The 21706-nt window shown below is 41.1% G+C and overlaps 1 protein-coding gene across 1 annotated transcript in view; it reads left to right on the plus strand.

Annotated features, from left to right (window-relative positions):
* Positions 1–21706, plus strand: part of LOC132984991 (tyrosine-protein phosphatase non-receptor type 14-like) — a 44329-nt gene that overhangs the window by 9914 nt on the left and 12709 nt on the right. The window contains exons 2-12 of the mRNA XM_061052084.1: positions 4932–5338; positions 7942–8117; positions 16016–16113; positions 17861–17928; positions 18340–18410; positions 18522–18609; positions 18703–18791; positions 18962–19049; positions 19231–19313; positions 19540–19600; positions 20281–20359. Of these exons, the coding sequence (XP_060908067.1) occupies positions 5165–5338; positions 7942–8117; positions 16016–16113; positions 17861–17928; positions 18340–18410; positions 18522–18609; positions 18703–18791; positions 18962–19049; positions 19231–19313; positions 19540–19600; positions 20281–20359 (1075 nt within the window). The 5' untranslated portion in view covers positions 4932–5164. The remainder of the gene's footprint in view (positions 1–4931; positions 5339–7941; positions 8118–16015; positions 16114–17860; positions 17929–18339; positions 18411–18521; positions 18610–18702; positions 18792–18961; positions 19050–19230; positions 19314–19539; positions 19601–20280; positions 20360–21706) is intronic.

Genomic DNA, 21706 nt, shown 5'->3' on the forward strand with positions numbered 1-21706 from the left:
TCACTGTGGCCACATATCCAGATCTACTCCCAATATGACCAGTCACACAGCGGCCATTTTCTCTAAGGCTCAGGGTGAGCGGTTCTAATGTTATTCTTATGCTTATTCCAGGTTTAAAAATCTGGAAAAAAAAAAAAATGTGGGCCGTGTCTGGGTTTTTTTTGACTGGGGTACTGACTTATGCACAGGTGGTCCAAAGTATATGTGCACATAGACATAAATAGCAGTTATTTATCCTTTCTGTATCCACTATTCATATCTACTTTAAAGGGGACATATTATGAAAAATCCACTTCACAGTGTATTTGAACATATATTTGGGTAACCTGAGTGTCTACCGACCCACAAAATGTGAAACAAACCCATCCAGCAATTTGTTTGTGGTCTGCATAAGTCTTAAAACACAGACAAAAATGCTCCGTTTCAAATGTTCTTTCCTTGTGACATCACAAGTGGGATTCTGGTAAAAAAAAGAAATCCCCTCCCCTCCCCTGGTAGCTCCACTTATGGACTCCAACCCTAGCCTAGAGCAAAACTTTTGCGCAGGTCCGCCATTTTTATTCTCACAAGCGAAGGAGTGATGTCTATCGGGAAAACTCAGGGGGGGCTCATTGCATTTAAAGAGACACACACACCAAAACAGAGTGTTCTGAGAGAGCTGGTTTATACAGGGTCACAAACCTCCTCTGGTGCTTGATTCATGTTTTATTTTGACCAAAGCACAGCACAGATGTATCATAGACCACAGGGGACTGTTTGAAAAGGTAGAAAAAGGGTATATTATGTCCTCTTGAACTATTAACATTGAAGCATCATACAGATGTCATATTCAGTGTATAATCCTTTAAAGTAACACGACATAGAGGCAAAATATTATCAGTTTTAGCTTAATAGTATCAAACTTAAAAAGATGTCCAAAGTCATAATTTAAAGAACTAACACAAGGATATATGCCAAATTGAAATGCACATCTACGAGCCGCCTGTTGCAACACAGCTTACTAAAAGTCCTGCTTCTTACACAGCCAATAGCCAATCATAGTTTAGGATTTTGGGGTGGCACCAAGGGCGGACAATAACATTTCAAGGGGGGCCATGCCATCCCTGGCCACCCCTCTTGAACATGCTCCTGCATATGTGTAAGGAATCTGACATTCTTTATCATATCACTGCCTCCTGATTGAAAAAAAGTAAATGTGAAATGTGTGTGGACAAAGGGCCAGATTTAAAGTTTAATTAACTAGTGTTTTAGGTAACTCTGGCCCAAGAGTTGTGTGTGGCCCCTTGCAACTCAACTCAACTTAACTCAACATTTGATGACATATGCTACCACAGCTAACGCTAGCAGTATACCACCAATAATAATATTGATGTTAGCTATTGTTAAAACTGCATTAAAGGGGCACTGTGGAATTTTAGTTGAGAAATGTGAAAGTTGGATAAATGTATATATTCTGTGGTATATGTTCATGACTCTATACACAAACTGTCCTCAGAGGAAAATGTGGTCCCTGTAACACTGTTTGAAGATAAAATGCTACGCGAGAAGTTATGATGGGGGGCCCCAAACAGTGAAAGTGTAACTCTCCTGGTAGCTTTTTTAGCTCCAAACAGTGCTCCAGGGACCCATTTTGGTGCTAGATAACATGGTATCAAATGTGTTGTTTAGCTTCAAATATAATCCATTGTCCATTTCCTTATCAACTGAGAGGCTGTGATTTTTTTCTGTTCCCAAGCAGGAACACAGCAATATGACAATATTACAAAACATTAGCTTCCCACCCTGAATGTGAAATCAAAGGAAACTGGCAACAATTGGAATGTGGTAAATTGCAGATATTCACTTACTGTGGCTTTTTTGCTCGATTTTTCTTGTTTGCATGTATGCCCTACTAAAAATAAAAAAAGCATGAATTACATGATGCCACACTTAAGTGAGCTGTACGAATTCAGGACTCAGGAATGTGTTTCAGCTCCCAAAAGGGGCACGGCTGTTACAAAAAACAAGTGTGATTCAATCCGTTGCAAACAACAAGGCTATACTTAAGTCAGCAGTTTGTAGCTTCTTCTCCCCCCCGCCTTCCCGGTGTCTTTCTCTTCAACTCACTCAGCCTTGTCACACACACACACACGCACACACACACACACACATTCACAGGCACACACATGCACACACACTCGCACACGCACACACTTTCCTTCCTTGTGGTGCATACTTGTGTCAGGTGTGCTCTGTTTTTCCAGTCAGGGTAGAGAGGAATCTGGGCTGGGGTCCAAGCTGACTATCAACAGCACATTGCCCAGAGCCCGGGACAAGAAGCAACACATCCCCTCCATCTTTACTCCTCCTCCTTCTCCCTCTCTACTCCTCCCCCACTTTTCTCCTCTCATATTCACTGGAGCATTGTTCTGAAGTGTTTTGGTCTTTTGCATTCTTTTTTTTTTGTGTGTGCTCATTCTCCCAGTTTGTCCATGCTTCAATTTGAAATTCTTTACATACACACTTTTCTGCATTTCCCTGAAGATGTTGGGATGGGTTGCCGGTTTTTGTGGCTCTTGTTAGTGTTTTTGTTTTTGCAGGAGAGTTTGTGCTTTTCCTGATACTGTATACGTAGAGGTGTGGAGACCTTTCTTTGGTTTTGGGGTCTCCATGTAGTTCCAGGGTTGGATATTAACTTTTTTTTTTTTTTTCCTATCTGCCACTGTATCTGGTGGATTCAAAAAACTTCCAGCCACTCATTTTTACCAAGCCACTTTATTTTAACCTGTTGTGTAATGACTTTAACACAATAACCAATGCTTATCATATTGAAGAAATAGGCTGTTTTATGAAGAGAGATTATTCATTTATAAAAGGCTGACATGCTCTTTGTCCCACTCATAAACAGAAAAAAACTTTATTTTTGTGATTTTAGTTAAGTAGTTTGAGGCTGGTTAGAGTCTCTATTGCAGCAATGTCCTTAAAGGCTGATTTGAGCTGCAGCTGAACCTTGACTGAGAGGCACGATAATCACTTGATTGTTTTAAAAGTATATGAGCTTATATGAAGAGAGTCATCAGTCATAAAGGTTTCTGCCGAAAAGTGTGTTTCAAATTGTTATTGCGCATAATCCGATGTTTCACCCCCCCTACAAACAAGCCTGAGCCATGAGACCAGAGAAAGATGTTTTTTTTTTATAAATCACTGTGTGTTCAGTTCATGATAATAGACAAATACTTTTTTAAGTCACTACATTGAAGCCTCCGACTGGATCTGTGTGGTTTGAGGTTTCGTTTCTCTCCGTTGTTTATATTTCAGATGTTTGAGTTGTGTTAAGCTGCTGCTGAAAACACTGCATAGCTTGATATGGATATGGTTTCACAGTTAAAGCAATGACATATAAACCGGTAACTTTTAAAATGAAAAAGAGTAGAAAAATGGAAGAAGAGTGTGTTTATTATAGAATTAACTGCTGAGCTGCCATAAGCGGAGAATTCTATAACCCTGTAGGGAGTAACCATATTAACAGTCGGTTCCTTTGACCATGACCACTGATAACTGATAACTTTGCTATTTAAAAAATTATTTCGGACACTTTTTTTTATTGTATAACCTCCAGGCCTATGAGACATCAGATTAAACACATCAAGCAGCCAAACCGGTTGTAATGGAGATGCAAATCAGTGCTGCACTACACTCAAGGGACACCAAGCCCATCCATTCATTGTAAGCACCGACACTTGCTCCGACAAGAGGACGGGGCGGAGCCCTGTGATCAGTGTGCGTGTAGGCCGCCTGGCTCTTCTCATAAAGTCAGAGCAGAACAAATGTTTTTTCTGTCACAAATCACTCTGTTATGTTACTTTCATTTACCCGCCACCGAGGCCGATGGTCTGAGCAAACTCCACCACCACTGCATCAAAACACCCGCATCAGGCGGCTGGTGGGTGCTATTTTCCAACCCTGTCTAGTTCCAGTCAAACAAGGCTTATAAGTGCCACCACCCCTAAAGGACACTGCTTTATGCTGTTTGCCTTTACATTCACTACAGGTGTGAATATACGTAGTACAAATACAGTTCCTTTTGGGTGTCTTTCCCACCATCAAAGCTCTTTCCTCATTACAAACATGAAAGGTAATAACTAATGACTAACCAAGAGATGTTTTCAAAGGCTCCCTGTAGAACTGTCTCGACCTTAAAACCACAGTGTGTGTGTTTTTGTGTGTATGTTATCATCCTCAGATTGATACACTTATTCTGCTGTAGTTAAACGATTTATAAGTTTCCTGACGACAACAATATTTCTGTTTTGTGGCAGTGGCTGACAAGAAGCGTGGCCTTGTAAGCACATGTGCCACCCTTACATGTGTGTGTGTGTGTGATCTTACACACATGCCTCACTGTAAGCTACAATGTCTGGCACTGGGCTGCAGCGGGGCAGGGAGAAGGGGGAGAGGGGGTAGATAAAAAGGAAAGGCCTCCCACACAGGCAGATATGAGACTTAGAAGCTCCATTAGCTCCTCAAAGCCAGCTGCCGGGTTCAGATGGATGTCTGTGCTCGGATGTTTGATGTCCATTCATCCGAAGCCTCACATCTCTGCCTCTGTCTCCCAGCTTTGCCTGACGCTGGGCCTCATGGGGCTGCAGAGTGTTGCAGCTGCCATAACTACAGGATAAAGCTGTCTGCTACCGTGTGATTCCTGCCTCTGCTAACATCGTGGCACTGCTGCTGCTGTTGTTATCCCTGGTGATACTGATAGTCTCGTCTGTGTTTTGTGTGTGCTTGTTTATGGGGGTCAGGCCCAATGATAGTAGCGTAAAATATTAAGTGGGAGGCTTGGATAGGACAAATGTTTCCTGATAACAGCACCATTTAGTTTTTGCATGTTTCCTTTGTCCACAAAACTTTGTGTTGATAAATAATCATTGTTTTTTCATCTTTCCCTACAGCAACTGGTCTTCCCCCCTCTCCTCATCGTCCTTGTCCTCGTCCTCCTCCTCTCCATCTTTGGGAATGGGCCAGCGCTTTGCCAGGGTGCATCTTTCCACCCGGTGGTGTGGCCGGCGCCGTGCGAGAGTGAGGAGGGCAGCGGCCAGGTCGTAGAGCCCGCCCATCCGTCTCTCTCCGCTTGTGTGGATTTTGACTTTTGACCTTTTGACTCCGCCGTAACCTCCAGCCAGCCATGCCCTTCCGGCTGAAGCTGCGGCGCACACGGCGCTACAACGTCCTGAGCAAGAACTACTTTGTGACACGGATTCGCCTGCTGGACAGCAATGTGATTGAATGCACTTTGTCGGTGGAGAGTACGGGACAGGAATGTCTGGAGGCGGTGGCCCAAAGGCTGGAGCTACGGGAGGTAAGGATGAGTCTTTCATTTTATGACCCTCCCCCTGTTTGACTCAGATGTCAGCTGATATTTGGCTTTCCAGAAAATTTTGAGGTTTTTTTGTTCACAATTTTAATTAAAATGCTAATTAATTCTCCTATATAAGTAATTTGTTTTTTAATAATAAAGAAATTCTTACCTTGAAGATGCCTATCAGGGTTTTTATGACCAAGGATAAAATGCTGATGGACACATTGAACTCTTGTGATTTTTAGGGCATTAAAACGATCTAATTGTATAGACTTTGAACATTGATATACAGTTTCAGATATTTTCAGCTTTAACATACAAATATTAGACATAGGTGTGGGAAGTATGGAAAATAAATCAGCGTATCTAAATTTTAAATATGAAGTTCTTCAACAAGTTGTTGGGCAAAAATCATAATAAAGAAGACTTGGTGGAAACAGTCATGCTTTGTTGAACACAAGGTAGTCTAACTGGGCCCTTGTCCAGATATATTATTAGTATTATTAAATTTTTTTATAATTAATCTATCACGATTGGTAAAACCAATGTGTGTGTGTGTGTGTGTGTGTGTGTGTGTGTGCATGTGTTAATCGCCACACGCCTCTCCCTATGCCCTGTGTTTCTCTGCTGTCTCTCTCCTGCAGGGTCCTTGTCCATCTCTAACGAAGCGTGGCTACCTCTTACCCCTTTTCCCCGCAGAAGAAAGAGATAGAGCTCATCCCCCCCCCTCTCGTACTCCACCCCTCTCTCTGTTCTGTTTGTCTCTTGTCCCCTTTTATTCTGCCATTTCATCCACATTTCCACTTACTTCCACCTATAGAGTCTCACTACAGCGCAGGAGTGTATTGTTTGTGATGCGGGATTGTTTGGCGTGTGACACTGACGGGACCGTTTGTTCACACACTGGAGAAAGAATGTCCGGTTAACGACTGATTTGTGTTTGATGAATACGAGTGTTCGACTGCCCTGACAAAGTGAGTGAGAGGGGCGGTGCATTTGTGCGTCCTCACACAGTGTTGTGGTATTTGCCAGGTGTCAGTGATGATATAAATAAGGTGTTGTGACGGCTCCGTTCCAGTCACTGTCTGCTCCTTTTTGTAGGCATGCTAGATAAGTGAGTGTTTGACTGTGTGTTTGTGCCTGAATTTCATCAGTATTCCTGTACCACACATCTTATTTGTGTGTGTGTATATGTGAGGAAGGAGGGTATGTGTGTATGTATGTGTGTGTTCATGCCCTTGCAGCTGCAGCTTGCATCTTTATGACTTTCTTTACAGTGGTATACCACAAAGCAGATGAACCAGGTGTGCTCACCTCATCATTGTGACACTAATAAGAAGATCACTTGCACACAAAACCAATAGAACAAAATTGTTTTTACTAATGAATGGGGTAAGCCATCAGTAGCCTATAGGGCCTGATACTATACACAATCATTGCAGGATCTTTATGGCCAACATGCTACCCCGTGCACAGCCTTTACGTTCTCAGGTGCGTTCAGTTAAAGGAACATACCACGAAAAATAAATCAAAACTCTGTGGCACACTGAAAATAACTTTTCACCTGTTCCTAATGTTGTGTTATTTACATTTATGACAGTTAAGTTATTTTCAGTTTGTGACAGAGTTTCGATTTGTTTAGCAGGATCTTTATTTAGGAAAAATACGTCATTTTTGAGCATTGCTGCCTACAAACACTAACGCATATGGTAGCAGTGTCATGGTTCAAATTCAAAATTGCTGCATGTTGAAAACTGTCTGAGATCTAAATAAATTGCTTCATGCTTTTCTGTCAACAAAAATAGCAAATCTGAATTGTGTTCTTTAATGAATTGTGTTCTTTAATGAATTGTGTTCTTTAATAGGATTTGAATCTACAAAATAAATGGCATGGGACTAAGCCTTGTTTCCATTTATTTAAATAGGTGTATTGCCTGTTCTCTCCAATGGGTTTTGTCTAATATTCACGTTAAAGATGCACTGTGGAGTTTTAGTTGACAAACGTGAAAGTTGGAGAAATGAACAGATTCTGTGGTATATGTTCATAACTCTATACACAAACTGTCTTCAGAGGAGCATTTGGTCCCTGTAACACTGTTTGAAGAGAAGTTATGGTGGTGGGCCTCAACAGTGAAACCGGAACTCTCCTGGCAGCTTTTTAGCTCCAAACCGTGTTCCAGTGACCCATTTTCTCCAACTTTCAAATTTCACTACCAGATCTATGTGCACCTTTAATAGAGTTACACGGCTGGCATCAACAGTTAAATAAGATTTTTAAATGAAACGTGCTCTTGCAGTATTTGAGCTTCTTGCTTGTCTGTTGTCTACTCTGCTTAATTTTCCTAAATGTACTTAACTCCACTCATTTCCCCCTCTCCTCCTCAACCCACTATTGAGCATCCATCGCTATTTACCGTCCCGACACTTTGTCTCATCTAGTTTCTCTGAATGTGTTTTCTTTATCTCACTCCATCCAGCTTATTTTTTATTCAAATCTCCCCAACCCGACTCCACTCTCTTATCTTCTGTCCTTAGCTTATTTTCCTTTTTACTTTCCTTTGAGTGTTCACCAAACTCTCCCTCCATCTTTGTCCCATCTTCAGACCCATTACTTCGGGCTGTGGTTCCAAGGAAAGGCCCAGACCCCAGCCCAGCGCTGGGTGGAGCTCGAGAAACCCCTGAAGAAGCAGCTGGACAAGTTTGGCAATGAGCCACTGCTCTTCTTTGGAGTCATGTTCTACGTGCCCAGTGTGTCCCGACTGGAGCAAGAAGCCACCAGGTAAAGACTTCAAACGACACCTCTTACTGTCACACACCATATGCTGTTACTTTACTTTCCACATGTGGATTTCTATTACCTAGAAAACTTAACCTTAGAATATTACTCTTTCAACAAAACTGCAGTGAATCGCCAAAAGGGCCAGCATCATGCATTTCATTATTTACTTCAATGAGATTGTCGGTTTAAAAAATGTCCAACATTTTCATCCAAAGGTGTTACATTTAATTCCAGCAGTATGTCCCAACTGGAGAAGGACTAAGTGGAAATAGAACAGAATTAGCCATAGGTGTCTATTTAGTTTAATATTTCCCCATTTTCTCTAAAACACACAAATACAAAGAAAAGAAGAATAGTTGGGCTTAAAATACAATTTGTCTGTAAACACTGGTTGAAGGTACGCATAATATAAGTGTACTATCTGAACTTTAAGCCTCTAAAGCTAGTTAGTTATTCCTCTAAACGTTTTGTTACAGACAGACACACTGACTGTGGTTCCAAGCCTTGTGGTTGTTGCTCACATGAGCGATATGTTCAGCAATGTCTCCACGGATGGCGCCTTTCATTGGTTGGACAAGCAGTTTACCAGTCACATGCGTACAGCTGTCATTCATCACAATCATTATAAATAATAACAGAAAGTTAAGCATGAATGAGAATTACATACACAAGACTGCTGCCTTGTCAGTCTGGTGATCACATGCAAGCTGAGGTGTATTTTTCATCCTCAGCAGCAGCCATTCTTTCTCCTTCAATCAGTCTGAGTTTGTATGTGTGGGAGAAAGCGTCTGAATGAGCATGTAAACTAGCTGTGAACAGGGCATCCAGGGGTCAGTGTGTAGCGGACAGTCTGTCATCTCAGATTCCTTCTCACAAAAACACACGATCTGCAGGTCTGCATCGCACTGAGCTGCTGAATTTGGGGCTTCTGCTCGGTTGGATGTGGGAAAGGTCGATTGCAGGTCACAGATTGACGCGAGAGTCAGTTCGAAAGGTGTGTTTGTGTACGAGTTTGCGAACCATTTACGCTGTTGGATTTCCTGAGTATTTTTGAGAATCATACCCAGACATTGATAAACCATGAAATATTCATATATTAGCAACTGGCTTTATAGACTCGCCGTGTTAGTTTAGTGGAAAGTTAGTATTTCTGCTGGTTCATTATAAATACTGCTCTGGTAGAGGGATGGTTTTCCAGGAAACCCCTGCAGGCTTTTATAGTGTGTGTCAGTGTGTGTGTGTGTGTGTGTGTGTGTGTGTGTTTATACAGGGGTTATAGGGTTGAAGGGGTTATGATGGGGCCTTAGGGGCAATTTAGGGAACAATGGTCACCTCTTTTTCTCAAGCCTTCATTATTTTTCTAACATCCCTGTACTAAGTGTCAACCCGACTTCTTTTTTTATCAAGAGTAAATCTCTTCATCTATCTGGTCCCTAAATGTTTAATCTCCTTCTCCTGGTCCTCTTCATCCTCCTTTTTCTCTATCCCTCTTTCTCCTTCTCTGTCAGTCAGGAATGTTGGCACAACCATCCAGCGTAGGAGGCGGACCACACATTCCTCCCAGCAGAAGTGCTGGGGGTAAAGCGGAGGTGGGTGGTGGGGGATGTCTGGTTTACAAAACACGCACACACAGTCACACTCTCTCACCTCACACACCTCGCACACTCCCCCAGGAATCCTCTCAGAAGCCAGCTGCAGCCCTGTCAGAGGAGTTAGTCACAATACACCACATTGTAAGAACATACACGCGCCCTGAGGCGAGCTTTTCTGAAAGCCCCGTCCCTTTCTTCTACAAATCAAGTTCAGAACTACCCTCACAACTTTTATGATAAAGTTCAAACACATTTTCTTTTACAACCCAGGCCTTATCAAAGTATGTTGTGTTCTTACACAGTCTCTACTCTGCTTTTAGATCTCTGCCAGTCGGCCGTCTTTTGAAACATAGATCATTTATTGACTGGAGATTGTTTAGGGTCAGGTCCATTGATGCAGATCTTTGCATTTTCTACACACCTGGTCTGAAGAAGAGCAGAAGAGCTGAACTCAGGGGAAAGAAAAGGGAGACATGTAGGGACAAAGAAAGTCAAAGTTTGCCACCGAGGCTTGACTTTTGGTTTCTACCTTGTTATTTATATGGCTCTAGCTCACTGTTTGCATGTTTTTCTTTGCGCAAACCTATACATATATATATATATATAGTTCCAAACATTAAGGTTTTTTTTTCTGGGTTGTAAAAACAGAGAAGGATTGAATGGATTTGTTTTTAGTACATCGTGGCCACAAAACCCTTTTTGGAAATAATGATCAGATCCTACTTTTTTACTTACAGTACATCAAAGTGTAAGTAGATCAATATCTTACCAAGTAAACAATTAACATGACAAACACTGATTTAAAGAGCTTATTAAACTAGCGGCTCATTTTATTTTCGGAAATCAAATAATTGTAACTTGTTGCCAAGAAACCAGAAAGACAAACTGTCTCCTCTGAGTAAAACCAATGTATGTCTTTGAAGTTCAGTGTTTGACTGATGTGAAACCTGAAACTAGATCTCCCTTTCTTCCTGTCCATCCATTCATCTGTTTCTCCTTCCCTCCCTTCATGCAGCTGTGAAAATTACCCAGAGCAAGGGACTAAACTGTGTGTGTGTATGTGTGTGCATGTGTGCGTGCGTGTGTGTTTATGTGTGTGTGTGTGTGTGTGCGTGCATACTGGCTACATACTCACACCAATAATCCAATTAAAAAGCAATTACATGGCTAATTCAATAAAGTTGTAGCCCATGTAGACACTACAGTATGTAGTTCTTCAGCAAAACACATCTGATCCTGTTCCTCAAAATATTTTTCAAAAATTATTTGAGCTCTGAAGGATGTTTCTTTAATGTCTGTTCACCTCCACACACGCCATGTGTTCCTTTTAAACAAATATCTTTGTGAATGATCTACAATGTTGAAGCTATTAAAAAGGAATTCTGTAGATGACGGCTTCACACGAATGAAATACCTTAGATTCACACACATTTTCTTTTTATTATACTGCAGCAGCCTCTACAAACTTCTTGACATGTAGTATTCATACACCTGGGAAATACCACTTAGTCATAACTTTGTGATTTTAAATGGTAAGCGTCTTATTCATAGGCAGTCTATAGTGTGTAGTCTGTTCTTTTAAAACACTGTTTAGAGGATTGTTGCCTTGAAGATACAGAACAACACATTAAGTTGTCCAGTCTTCATATCACTGTGCAAAGGACGTTGTGTCAAAATAGCGAAAAATAAATATACATATATAAAAAGATAATTTGACATAACTTGCATGAAAAAGTATTTTTATGGTATGATACCTTTCTGTTGAATAATTTTTTTTGAGATGCAGCTTGCATTTAGAGTTGAAGGAAGAGTTTTGAAATCGTGACAGAATCTGAAATGTGCATATTTAGCATGAATGCGACTTTTAATTTGAGAATGTTAACCTGTAAATAAGAGTAATACCTTTTTTCACATTAATGTCTAACATTAACTGTGTTAGGGGGGACTTTTGAACACATAAACATCTTGAAGAAGGTGTGTGCGGTTGTACTCTGATATGAATGGGGGGCAAAGCAGCCCAGAGAGAGAAAGTGAAGTACCTAAACAGAGAGCTGTTGACTGGATAAAGGCCAGCTGGTCTCAGCAGCCCCCCCAAGGCTAACGGCAACAACAGCCTTGAAATCTTAGCTTTGTTCAGCTAGTTGTTGCTTAAAGACACACACACACACACTGATTCAACACATTTCAAAGTGAAAATCCTTCGCCCCGCACAAGCTGCCTGGACTCATCCAGGGTTGCGGGGGTGGTTGGGGTCACACCACTGCAGAAGGGGAAGGGTTGGAAACATATGTACACACACACACACACAAACACACACACACACACACACACACACACACACACTCACACTCACACTCACACTCACACACACATACACATACACATACACACACACACACACACACACACACACACACACACACACACACACACACACACACACAGGCATGCATGCATGCTTGACATATGCTCACAGACATGATGTCCAGGCCACTTGGACATCTGGCAGCATGTCTTAAGCGGGGTTTGAACATGCGTGGGCATATGAAAGGCTCTTTGTGTCTGTGAGGCTGCCTGGAGTTCCAGCAGAGCACTCACTCCGCCATGCTGGAAGTCACAAGTCACCCTGTGAGGAAACATCTACCTCACGTCTGTGGTGTGTGTGTTCACCTGTTAATATAGCAGAATGATGTCATAATGACATATGTGCCAGATGTGTGCCACCTAAATGACGTCTTTGTGGACATGTCCTTTGTGAGCAGGCTTTAATGAAGTATTCGATGGTGACTTTTACCCAACTAACTTACTGTAATAACCTTTCAACAAGATGGAAAACACGTTTACATTAAGTTAAGAGTAGCTGTAACTGAACATCTTATGATAAATTTCAGCATAGGGTCAGATGAAATATGAATTTTGAAGTAGTTATTGCTCTCAACATAGAATGGTTGTATATCTTACTGTCATTAAAATCCTAATTATGCAGCATTAAGACTGGACAGGATAATTTTTTCAAAATTTCCAGACATCTATCATATTGTTTTTTAGCCTCATGCATTACTCAGGGCCTGTATAATTTGTCATTGGACTTAAACTGAACTTAAATATGTGCTGATGCAGGTGTATGGACTGGACCATTTACCACTTTGATACCAACTTTAATCCCTTAACAGCACTAATTTATCGACAATGATGATAAATGTGTATTACATGACAATTTCAACATGCAACAAGTTGAAGATTTGTGTTTTCAGAGGCTAAATTATAATCAAACTGAACAAACATGCCTGAAATGAGCCAATATGAGGAAGAAAATACATAAATAACATTGTTTCATTTATATTTGTCAACATAAACTTGATCATCAATCCTCCCCATACGTTTATGTGTTTGCTTTTACTGCCCAACAGAAATGTTGAAAATGTGGCTGATATAGACATCCAACATCACAGGTCTTTCAAAAATATATTTTTGTTATAATCTCTGTTAATGCCCCCAGATAAAAGGAAAAATAAAGCAGCCAAAAGCTTGAAAAAATGCTTTAGTTTGAATAAATATCCATCACTTTAAAACAAACTAAAATCTAAGGCTGGTAACAATTTGAACTCCCTCAACATGCCCAATTTAAGATTAAGTAAAGTGTATCTTAAAATTCAACTTATTAAGCAATATAGGGTCTATTCAGAAGTGAGTCTTAACAACGTATCCTATCTGAATATTTACATTCACATTGCTCCATACTATCTGTTCTACTACACAAAAATGTGTGTTCAATTAGTTATAACCAACCTATGGTTCAATTAGTAACAACCTATAGACGTATTCAAGGTGTGCACATTTTTAACCTCTAGACAAGGTTTTTTTAAGGGTCAGGAGCCTGAAAGGTTGAGAACCATGGTTCTGTAGGCTGTTTTGTTTTGCTGTGGCTCTCCTCTGAGACTTCTTTTTACTGACATTCACCATCCCGCTTTCACTTGTTCCTGGTATCCAACATTATATCATCTGCCTCTCCTCCGCTGGCCTCTCGTATGTATAAACATGATCATGTTGTGACCATTAAAATCAGAATGAGCACCAATCAGTGTCAACCACAACATTTCCCCAGACCGCATACAGAGAGAGCATTGGGAAAACATGGTGAGTTTGTAAAAACAAAGTCCACAATCATTTGAAGGGTTTTGTGTTCAGTGAGGCTCCTCCCCTCCAGACCGCATCAAGCCCCTCCCCCTTGCTGCAGCCACGGCGGTTGGGGTTGGCTAATTAGAGGGTTGCCACGGGAACGGAATGGCAGCTTAGCCAACGGGTGTAATGACAGGGTGAGGGAGGAGGGCGGGGTCAGATTATAGACCCTGGAGTATGCTGAGTGGAGCTCAAAAAAGAATAGAAGGAGCAGCGGGGAGAGATTTGAGGAAGAGTATGAGCATGAAATATGTGGGGAGATAAAGGAGGGCTGCTTTCAGTGCAGAGATGAAAAAAATAAAAGACAATTGAGGAATAAAGTGTAAAGGATGTGTGTTGCATGAGAGAGAACAAAATCTGTGTGAATGACTAAGCATGTATAGCTCAGTGGTTTCCCATAGAGCTTGGAGAGGATGCCAGAGTACACAAAGGTCTCTCTGACTGTGTATAAGTGTGTAAGTGTGTGTTTGCAATACAGAAAAGGTGTCTCACAAACCCCACATTGGAAAGACTCAGTCCACAGTCACCATAGCAACAAACAGGAAACGGTGTGCGAGGTTTTTGTGCAGTTGAGTCTGGTCACCCTGACAGTTTCTCTCTTTCCCCCTGTGTGGCCACTCCATTCTTCAGAAGACAAACATCCAGTCGGACCACCGCTAAAAGTGGACAAAAGTAGACAAAAAGTGGACAAATTTGAGGAGCTGCAGTATTTCAGTATATTAGCCTCTTGGTTTTGGGGCTTTTACCACGTTTTGTGAAAGCTACAAGTTGGATAAACAATCTGAACTGTGTCATCATATCAGCTTATGTTTGGCAAAACCAGCACAGCCCAAAACCGCAGTTTGCTGAGTTTGCCTCAATTTCACACTGCAATTGCAATGTTCTGCTTTCATCCAGCTGGTGGGCCTGGGCCTACATTATTTAACTCAATTCTTTTTTTGTGTTAGCTCCATGTAGCATGCATCGTGTTAGTCAAAAATGTACAGAACAGTGAACGATATTATTCCTTTACTGGTATACATTTGGGATTCCTCTTTAGTCAGGAGTGAGTCAGTGGTATTTCAAATAGAGGTGATTCACTCATTCCTCTCCAGGATTCTGCAACAGGCTTCTCTGGTATTTTTTATCCAGCTAATGCTGTTGCCAGTGCTGTCCTGACGCACACTTTCTGTTGCACAAACCAGAAGCAGAAGAATAAGTCTCTCTGTGGTTTCTCAATGGATGTTTTGCAATCCTTTAGTTGCTAATATGAAACGCCATGAGCTCAGCTCTTCTTTTTGGATAAAGGCATTGAACTGGAACAAGTATGTTTTCCAACTCACTTTCATGTAATTGGTGTTCAGAGACAGTATGGCTAGCTGGAAAATGATTTTAACCACCAACCAACCAAGTTTTGGCGAGTTTTGAAAATCTTTACCGATTAACCCATATACTGTAGTAACACCCAGAGTTAACAGCCATGCTAGCAGGCCTGTATTTAGCTACATCGCTACATTGGTTCAAAAGCGACTGTGACATCAGCATGCTAATCAGTAGTGATTAATGTGTGCTAATATAGAACAATGATAACAAATAGCCTTGTCAGCTAAATCGTTACATCACATGCAGGCCGAATTTCCAATATGTCACCAGTTTTTTTTGCAAGTCATCCCCCTCTTGTTTGCTTTTTTTCAGGTCTGCCTGTTCTGTTTTTACCATTGAAACCCCCCCCCCAAAAAAAAAACAATCTGTAAAAGTGAAAAGGGGTTAACATGCTAACTTTAGCAAATAGGCTAGTGATGGGGGAGGGGCGGTAATGTAAAAATAAACAATAATGTGGCTAAATGAGAAGGCAGACAATCATCCAGATTTATGAGCTTCTTTTATCTTGCTAGTTGGTACCATACACGTCTGTATAAAATCCCAGAATCATTCTAATAATTGTTGTAATATTTGACCAAAGAGTTTGACTGACTGATTTGTAGGAAGATATAACCTTGCCTACGGCCTGCTGCATTGCAAAACAAGTACATGTTTTTGGGGGGCCCCAGTGTAGCATCTCACACTAAAAAGTGTCTCATTCCAATAATACTTTCTTTCTGCTTTCTTTCTTTGTTTTTCTGTTCCTCTTTGCTTCTTTACTTCAAGGTATCAGTATTACCTGCAGGTGAAGAAGGAAGTGTTGGATGGACGTCTCCACTGCACAGTTGAACAGGGCATCAGACTAGCTGGCCTAGCAGTACAAGGTAAGCTACGCACACACACACACACACACACACACACACACACACACACACACACACACACACACACGTGCATGACAAACATCCCTGTGAATAATCTACTAGACGGAGACAGGCGCTACAAGAGAGAAAGACTGAGCACAAACTCACACTTTCTAGGGTCATCTTGACTTTACTTCCTAATATGGCTGCATACCACTGGCAGAGCCCAGTCCACTTGAGTTCCTATGGTATCAGTCTTAACACACACACGCATTATACACACACACAAACTTACTCCATCTCCTCTGTCTTGTTCTGGGTGCTGTCTGTGTCTCAGGGGGAATGTAAACAGACAGTTAGCTTATCACTAGTTCCAAGGTTAGCACCAGGAAGACTTTTATCTTTCGGGAGGCAAGAATCCTTTGCTTCAGTAACTTCCTTTTGTGGGAGAGACAAAAGAACAGTACTTAGCACATGTTCGCTAAATCTCTCTGGACACCTGAGGATGCTGTGAAGATGGTGTGCAGGTGGGGATATTACAGGTGTACTGTCAACATTTTCTCTCTCTAGACTTTTAAAAGTAAGGTGCAGAATCGTGACCTGTTTAGAAGCTGGCTGGTAACGTGAATGGAAAAAAAAAATCAGGAAACAATTAGACAGTTAGCAACTCCTTGCTAATTAAGCTATAAAGTAGTGGCTACTGGCTACTCCAAATAAAATTATTAAACTATTAGCGAAAAAAAGAAAATTAATTCGATGCCACTCAAATATGGCACCAGCGCATCTGTCATTCCTCGTAATGTTATAAGCCAAGCAACATGTAGCTCATGTGAAGTTGTAGATTTCATACTTTACAATTTAAAAGTCAAAAACCTTCTAGATCAAAAATATCATACATAGAACAAGGTAAAGGTGTTGTTATTATTATCTACTGTTGGATCTTGGAAAAAATGCAAAGGGACTTTCTAATTGGAAAAGACCCTTGACTATTTTAATAACTGGAGAGTTTTATTTATTTTTTTTTTTTACATGTTTTTGCCATATCTATGAACTTTTAGATGAAGGGCAAAGATATGTTTTATTTCAACAACATATATAAAGACCCAGCTCTTTCACGAATAGCTACTAACTTAATGATGATGGTCTCCATATTATTGATAATGATGATGGTAGTGATGATTGTTTTTGTTTGATAACGACGACTTATAAGATGGTTTCTATACTGATTAGAGCTCTCAAGAACTGCCGTCAATGTTGTGCTTTGCCTCTGTGCAATGTCTGTCAGCACCTGTGTGTCCAATCAGACTCAAAGCTGATCGTTTGCTCTTACTGACATTGTTCCCTTTTTTCTAGATCCTTGCTTGTGTTGTACTTACTCTCTGATGTACGTCGCTTTGGATAAAAGCGTCTGCTAAGTGAATTGTAGAATTTTCTGGTTTCTCACAACATCTGAAGAGTTATTTTATTTATTTACTTTGGGCTTCATGGCCTTTATTAGACGGACAGGACAGTGAATACAGTCGGAAATTGGGGAGTGAGAGAGAGTGGGGATGACATGCTGGAAAGGAGCCACAGGTCAGATTCGATCCTGGGCTGCCCGCTTCTAGGACAACAGCCGTCAGTCTGTACAGGGGGCGTGTGAAATAACCTACAAACTTTGGTTTCAAAGTCTTATAATGAAAGTCAACACACCAAAAGAAACATAACAATTTTGGTTTACTTTATTTTATTTTATTACAGTTAAACGTATGTCTTTTGTATGTTTCAGCTGACTTTGGAGACTTTACCCAGTTTATGTCTCAGGACTTTCTCAGGGAGTACGTGCTCTTCCCGGTGGTAAGTCCTCAAATTTTGACTGTTTGAATGAGTTTGTGTGTCTCTGTGTTCTGCCTGAAGTCACACATTATTTGTGTCACCTGTGGTACCTCATCGCTCTGCATAACTGATTGACAGGCATAAAATGGAGAAATAATAAGCTAGAATTGGAATTGGCACTGGAAGGATAAAGTTGTAGTGGAGTGGATATTACATTTTTTCCTCGGTACATTGGTTGTTGCTAAGGCACTGACTAGAATTTAGATGCTGACATTTGATTGGATGTTGGAAATAGGAGGAGGAGATGGTTTACTCGATTCGGGTTTTCTTTCCCATGAAAGTCTTTACATTTCACCTTTACATCATGTCAACATCATCATTAATCCTCCATCACATTTTTGAACTTCTATTTATTTATTTTTTGTCTCTCAGAACTGGCCAAATGGAGATGAGGTGCTGGAGGAGTGGACCCAGAAAGTTGCTGAAGAGCACAAGAGTCATTGGTACTGTTAGCTTTATTTTATTCTGATTGCACTTGTGTGAACATGTGAAAGAGAGAGGGAGAGAAAATGAAATTCCTTGTACCTGGTACTATATGTGTCTGTACTTTCCAGTCGAATGCAGACTGCTGAAGCAGAGCTGCTGTACATCAAGGAGGTGGAGAAACTGGACGGCTTTGGCCAGGAGAGCTTCGCTGCAAAGGTAGGAAACACTCCAACACAAACGCACTAAAAAGTTGCAAATGTATTTTATTGTGAAAGGACTTTTCTTATTAAATTCCTTCTTCTGCTGCAGGACAACTACACAAATGATATTTTCATTGGCGTGTCCTTCATTGGAGTGTTTGTCAAACACAGAAATGGTAGATCCATCATGCTCCACAAGTAAGTCCCAACCCTTATTTGTCTGTTTTTTTCAGCCTGTATGAAACCATCTGCTCATGGGAAGTACAGTTTATACAAATACATGAATCAACAAGTAAATATTATGAACTATGTGTGGGAAAAATATCAATCATTTCACACATTTTTGTGTGTTTCCATGTTTTTTACAGGTGGAAGGACATTGGCACCATAGCACACAACAAGTCAGCTATCACAGTGGAGATAACAAGCCGAGACGACACCATCATTTTTCACACAGTGAGTGTTGTGTCTGCAGGGGGGCCTCGGCACAAACAGTACACACACATGCTTAACGCAAGGTTCTCTAGTGGGAAATTAAAAACAGAAATGTTACCAGATATCCCTGCAAAGAGACAAATACCGAGGCAATGTTGGTCTTGATTTTCTATAAATACTACGGCTGTTTTTGTTTTTGCAGGAGGATATGGAAATGGCCAAGTACATCGCTCGTCTTTTCACGGCCAGACACAAATTCTACAAACAGAACAAGATCTGTGCAGAGTGAGTGTCGAGGCCATCAGACGGCACAGCTGAAGGCCGATTTTATATCCAGTTTTTATCTCTCGTTTACTTTCTCAAATGAAGTGCACCTACCTTTTGAAGGTTGAGGAAAACAATTAAGAGCAAGATAAACTCAGTAACAATAACCTTTTAATTGTGAAAGAGTGTTTGGTATTTTTAGTTGTTTCAACTTTTTTCCAATGCCCATGTGTTTGTTTCTCTTTAGGCCCACTCATTCACCTGCACCAATCAGGAGGAGACCCACCTGGACCCACCGTCCATCTTTGGTAACGTCAGAAGAATTGTCTTGCTTTGATAAAGTTCACTGAGACTTGTTTTTCCTCTGTGGTTTGACAGAGGCCTGTTTATTATTGCCTCTGGCCTGTATAAATGACACCATTAGCCAGGACACAGATGGAGAATTTGGGAGGAAGACAGAAACGGCCGTGGTTAGAGATTTGACCTTGCTCTCCCACTCAGGGCAGCTCTTAATTGTGCCATGGAGCCTTTGGTTTTAACGCGCGTTGGTGGTGCAGTGGGTGTTGTTGGAAAGTTTGCAAGGGTGTTGCTTGGAACTGATTTCCGGTGCAACAATGAAGGCAGTGATTTGTGCGTCTCCCTCCCTGCTGGCCAGACAATGGCTCGGCTAAATGTGGCACAATAGCTGTACAGTCGGTCCACCAGAGTGCTTGAAATTCACCCAGATGTCTGTGTGGAGAGCCGCAGGCATTGGTGGTTGACAACTCTGGGGCACTAGAGTAAATCTGAGTAGGTCAGAGTCACCAGTTGTGTAAAACAGAAAGAAAGTAGCTTACTTTGAAATCTTAAAGCATAGAAAATATTGAGGACATGTGCAATTTATTGTTCAACTAAAGACTGTGGCCACATAATAGATCATGATAAAGTATATTTATAAGGAAAAACTGTATTGCATCCTCTCAAGTTTGTTGTATTAAATGTGTTGCAGCCGCGTCCACAGTCCTGTAACTTCCAGTCAATGCATTCCCAGTATGGAGAGCATTATCAGGACACACAGAGCTCTCAAGGTACGTGTTAAAGAACTATACACACTTGCACACAAACACACACTTTTAAAGTCGTTCCAACCCCCTTGGTTCACTCTTTTGACCACAGTGTGACAGAAGATTTTGAATGGAGCTAATTGTGTCTTTCCCATCAGGCGTGTGACTCACACCCCATTTGTACTTTTAACGATCTCCCAGCCAATTAGAGCCCAACATTTGGGGTGCAGAGTGGTGACCTCATTTGTGCGCCACTCTTTCATTGACACGTTCACACACTCGGCCGGCCTTATAATCCGAAAGCTTGACTCACAGAAAAACAGAGCGAGTGGAAAAACATTCAGGGTGTGCTGCTGTGCGTGGGTGGGAGATCATTCTGTCGTGTGACCTCAGGCTTCACACTTGGATTGTGTGGATGGAGATTATGTGTGTATGTCTGCTTGTGGGCTTGAGATAGTTTCACACGAGAGAATCCTCTGTGTGAGAAACAAAGAGGAATAGTATGCATACCACAGTTGCCTTCAACACGGTGGGAAGAAGTTTTTCCAAATCAGTTTTGTCCCAAGAACTATCAGTGAGGGGACTTTTTTTTCCAGGGGGGGTTAAATGCAATGCACCCAAAAAATATCAGTTAAGATCGCTTACACCTTGAGGGTGTTGCAAGTTCTACCTTTTGCTAAATGCTCTTATCAGCTAAGAAAATAGAACCTAAACACTTGAAAACACTAGGAACAACTTAAGTACAATAGTGGCCAATAGTTTGGTCTCCTTCACTTCAAATAATCACGTTATCTGGCGCTAAAGAAAATTGTGTCCCTGCTTGATGCTTTCAGTAAATCGTCCATGTTCATCCTGCGTTCATACAATATATGTTCCTTCTTTGTTTTGTGTATTTTTTTTGTCAGCTAGAACATTTTCTGATCAGGACAAAACGTTTTCCCTGGCTACATCTCAAGATGTTACAAAAAGTAGAAAAGTCAGCACACTCAATGTCCTTACAGTCTTTTAATCTGGGTAGAGCAGCAGTGTACTCACCAGCACACTTTTTCAGCAAACAGCCTTCATCACATCTCAAGATGTTACAATAGAAATTTTATTCTTCCACTTTCAGCAGGAATAAAAAGAAACTCATACATCACATGCAATCACTAACCCTTACACCTAACCCTAACCCGGTTTTGTCTAACCTTAACTCTCTTCTAGCACTGCACTGTTTTTGTTTATCACCCCAAGACAATTTACCCAAAACCTGTTCGATTTTATAGGTGCGCAAAAAAATATGTTATCAGTTCTGTTCATTGATTGGCCAACTTTCTAATTCCCAATATAGTATTTTAGGGCGATACTGATACTGGTATTTGTACTGAAACA

The sequence above is a fragment of the Labrus mixtus genome, chromosome 12 (assembly GCF_963584025.1).
Source record: "Labrus mixtus chromosome 12, fLabMix1.1, whole genome shotgun sequence".
NCBI lineage: Eukaryota > Metazoa > Chordata > Actinopteri > Labriformes > Labridae > Labrus > Labrus mixtus.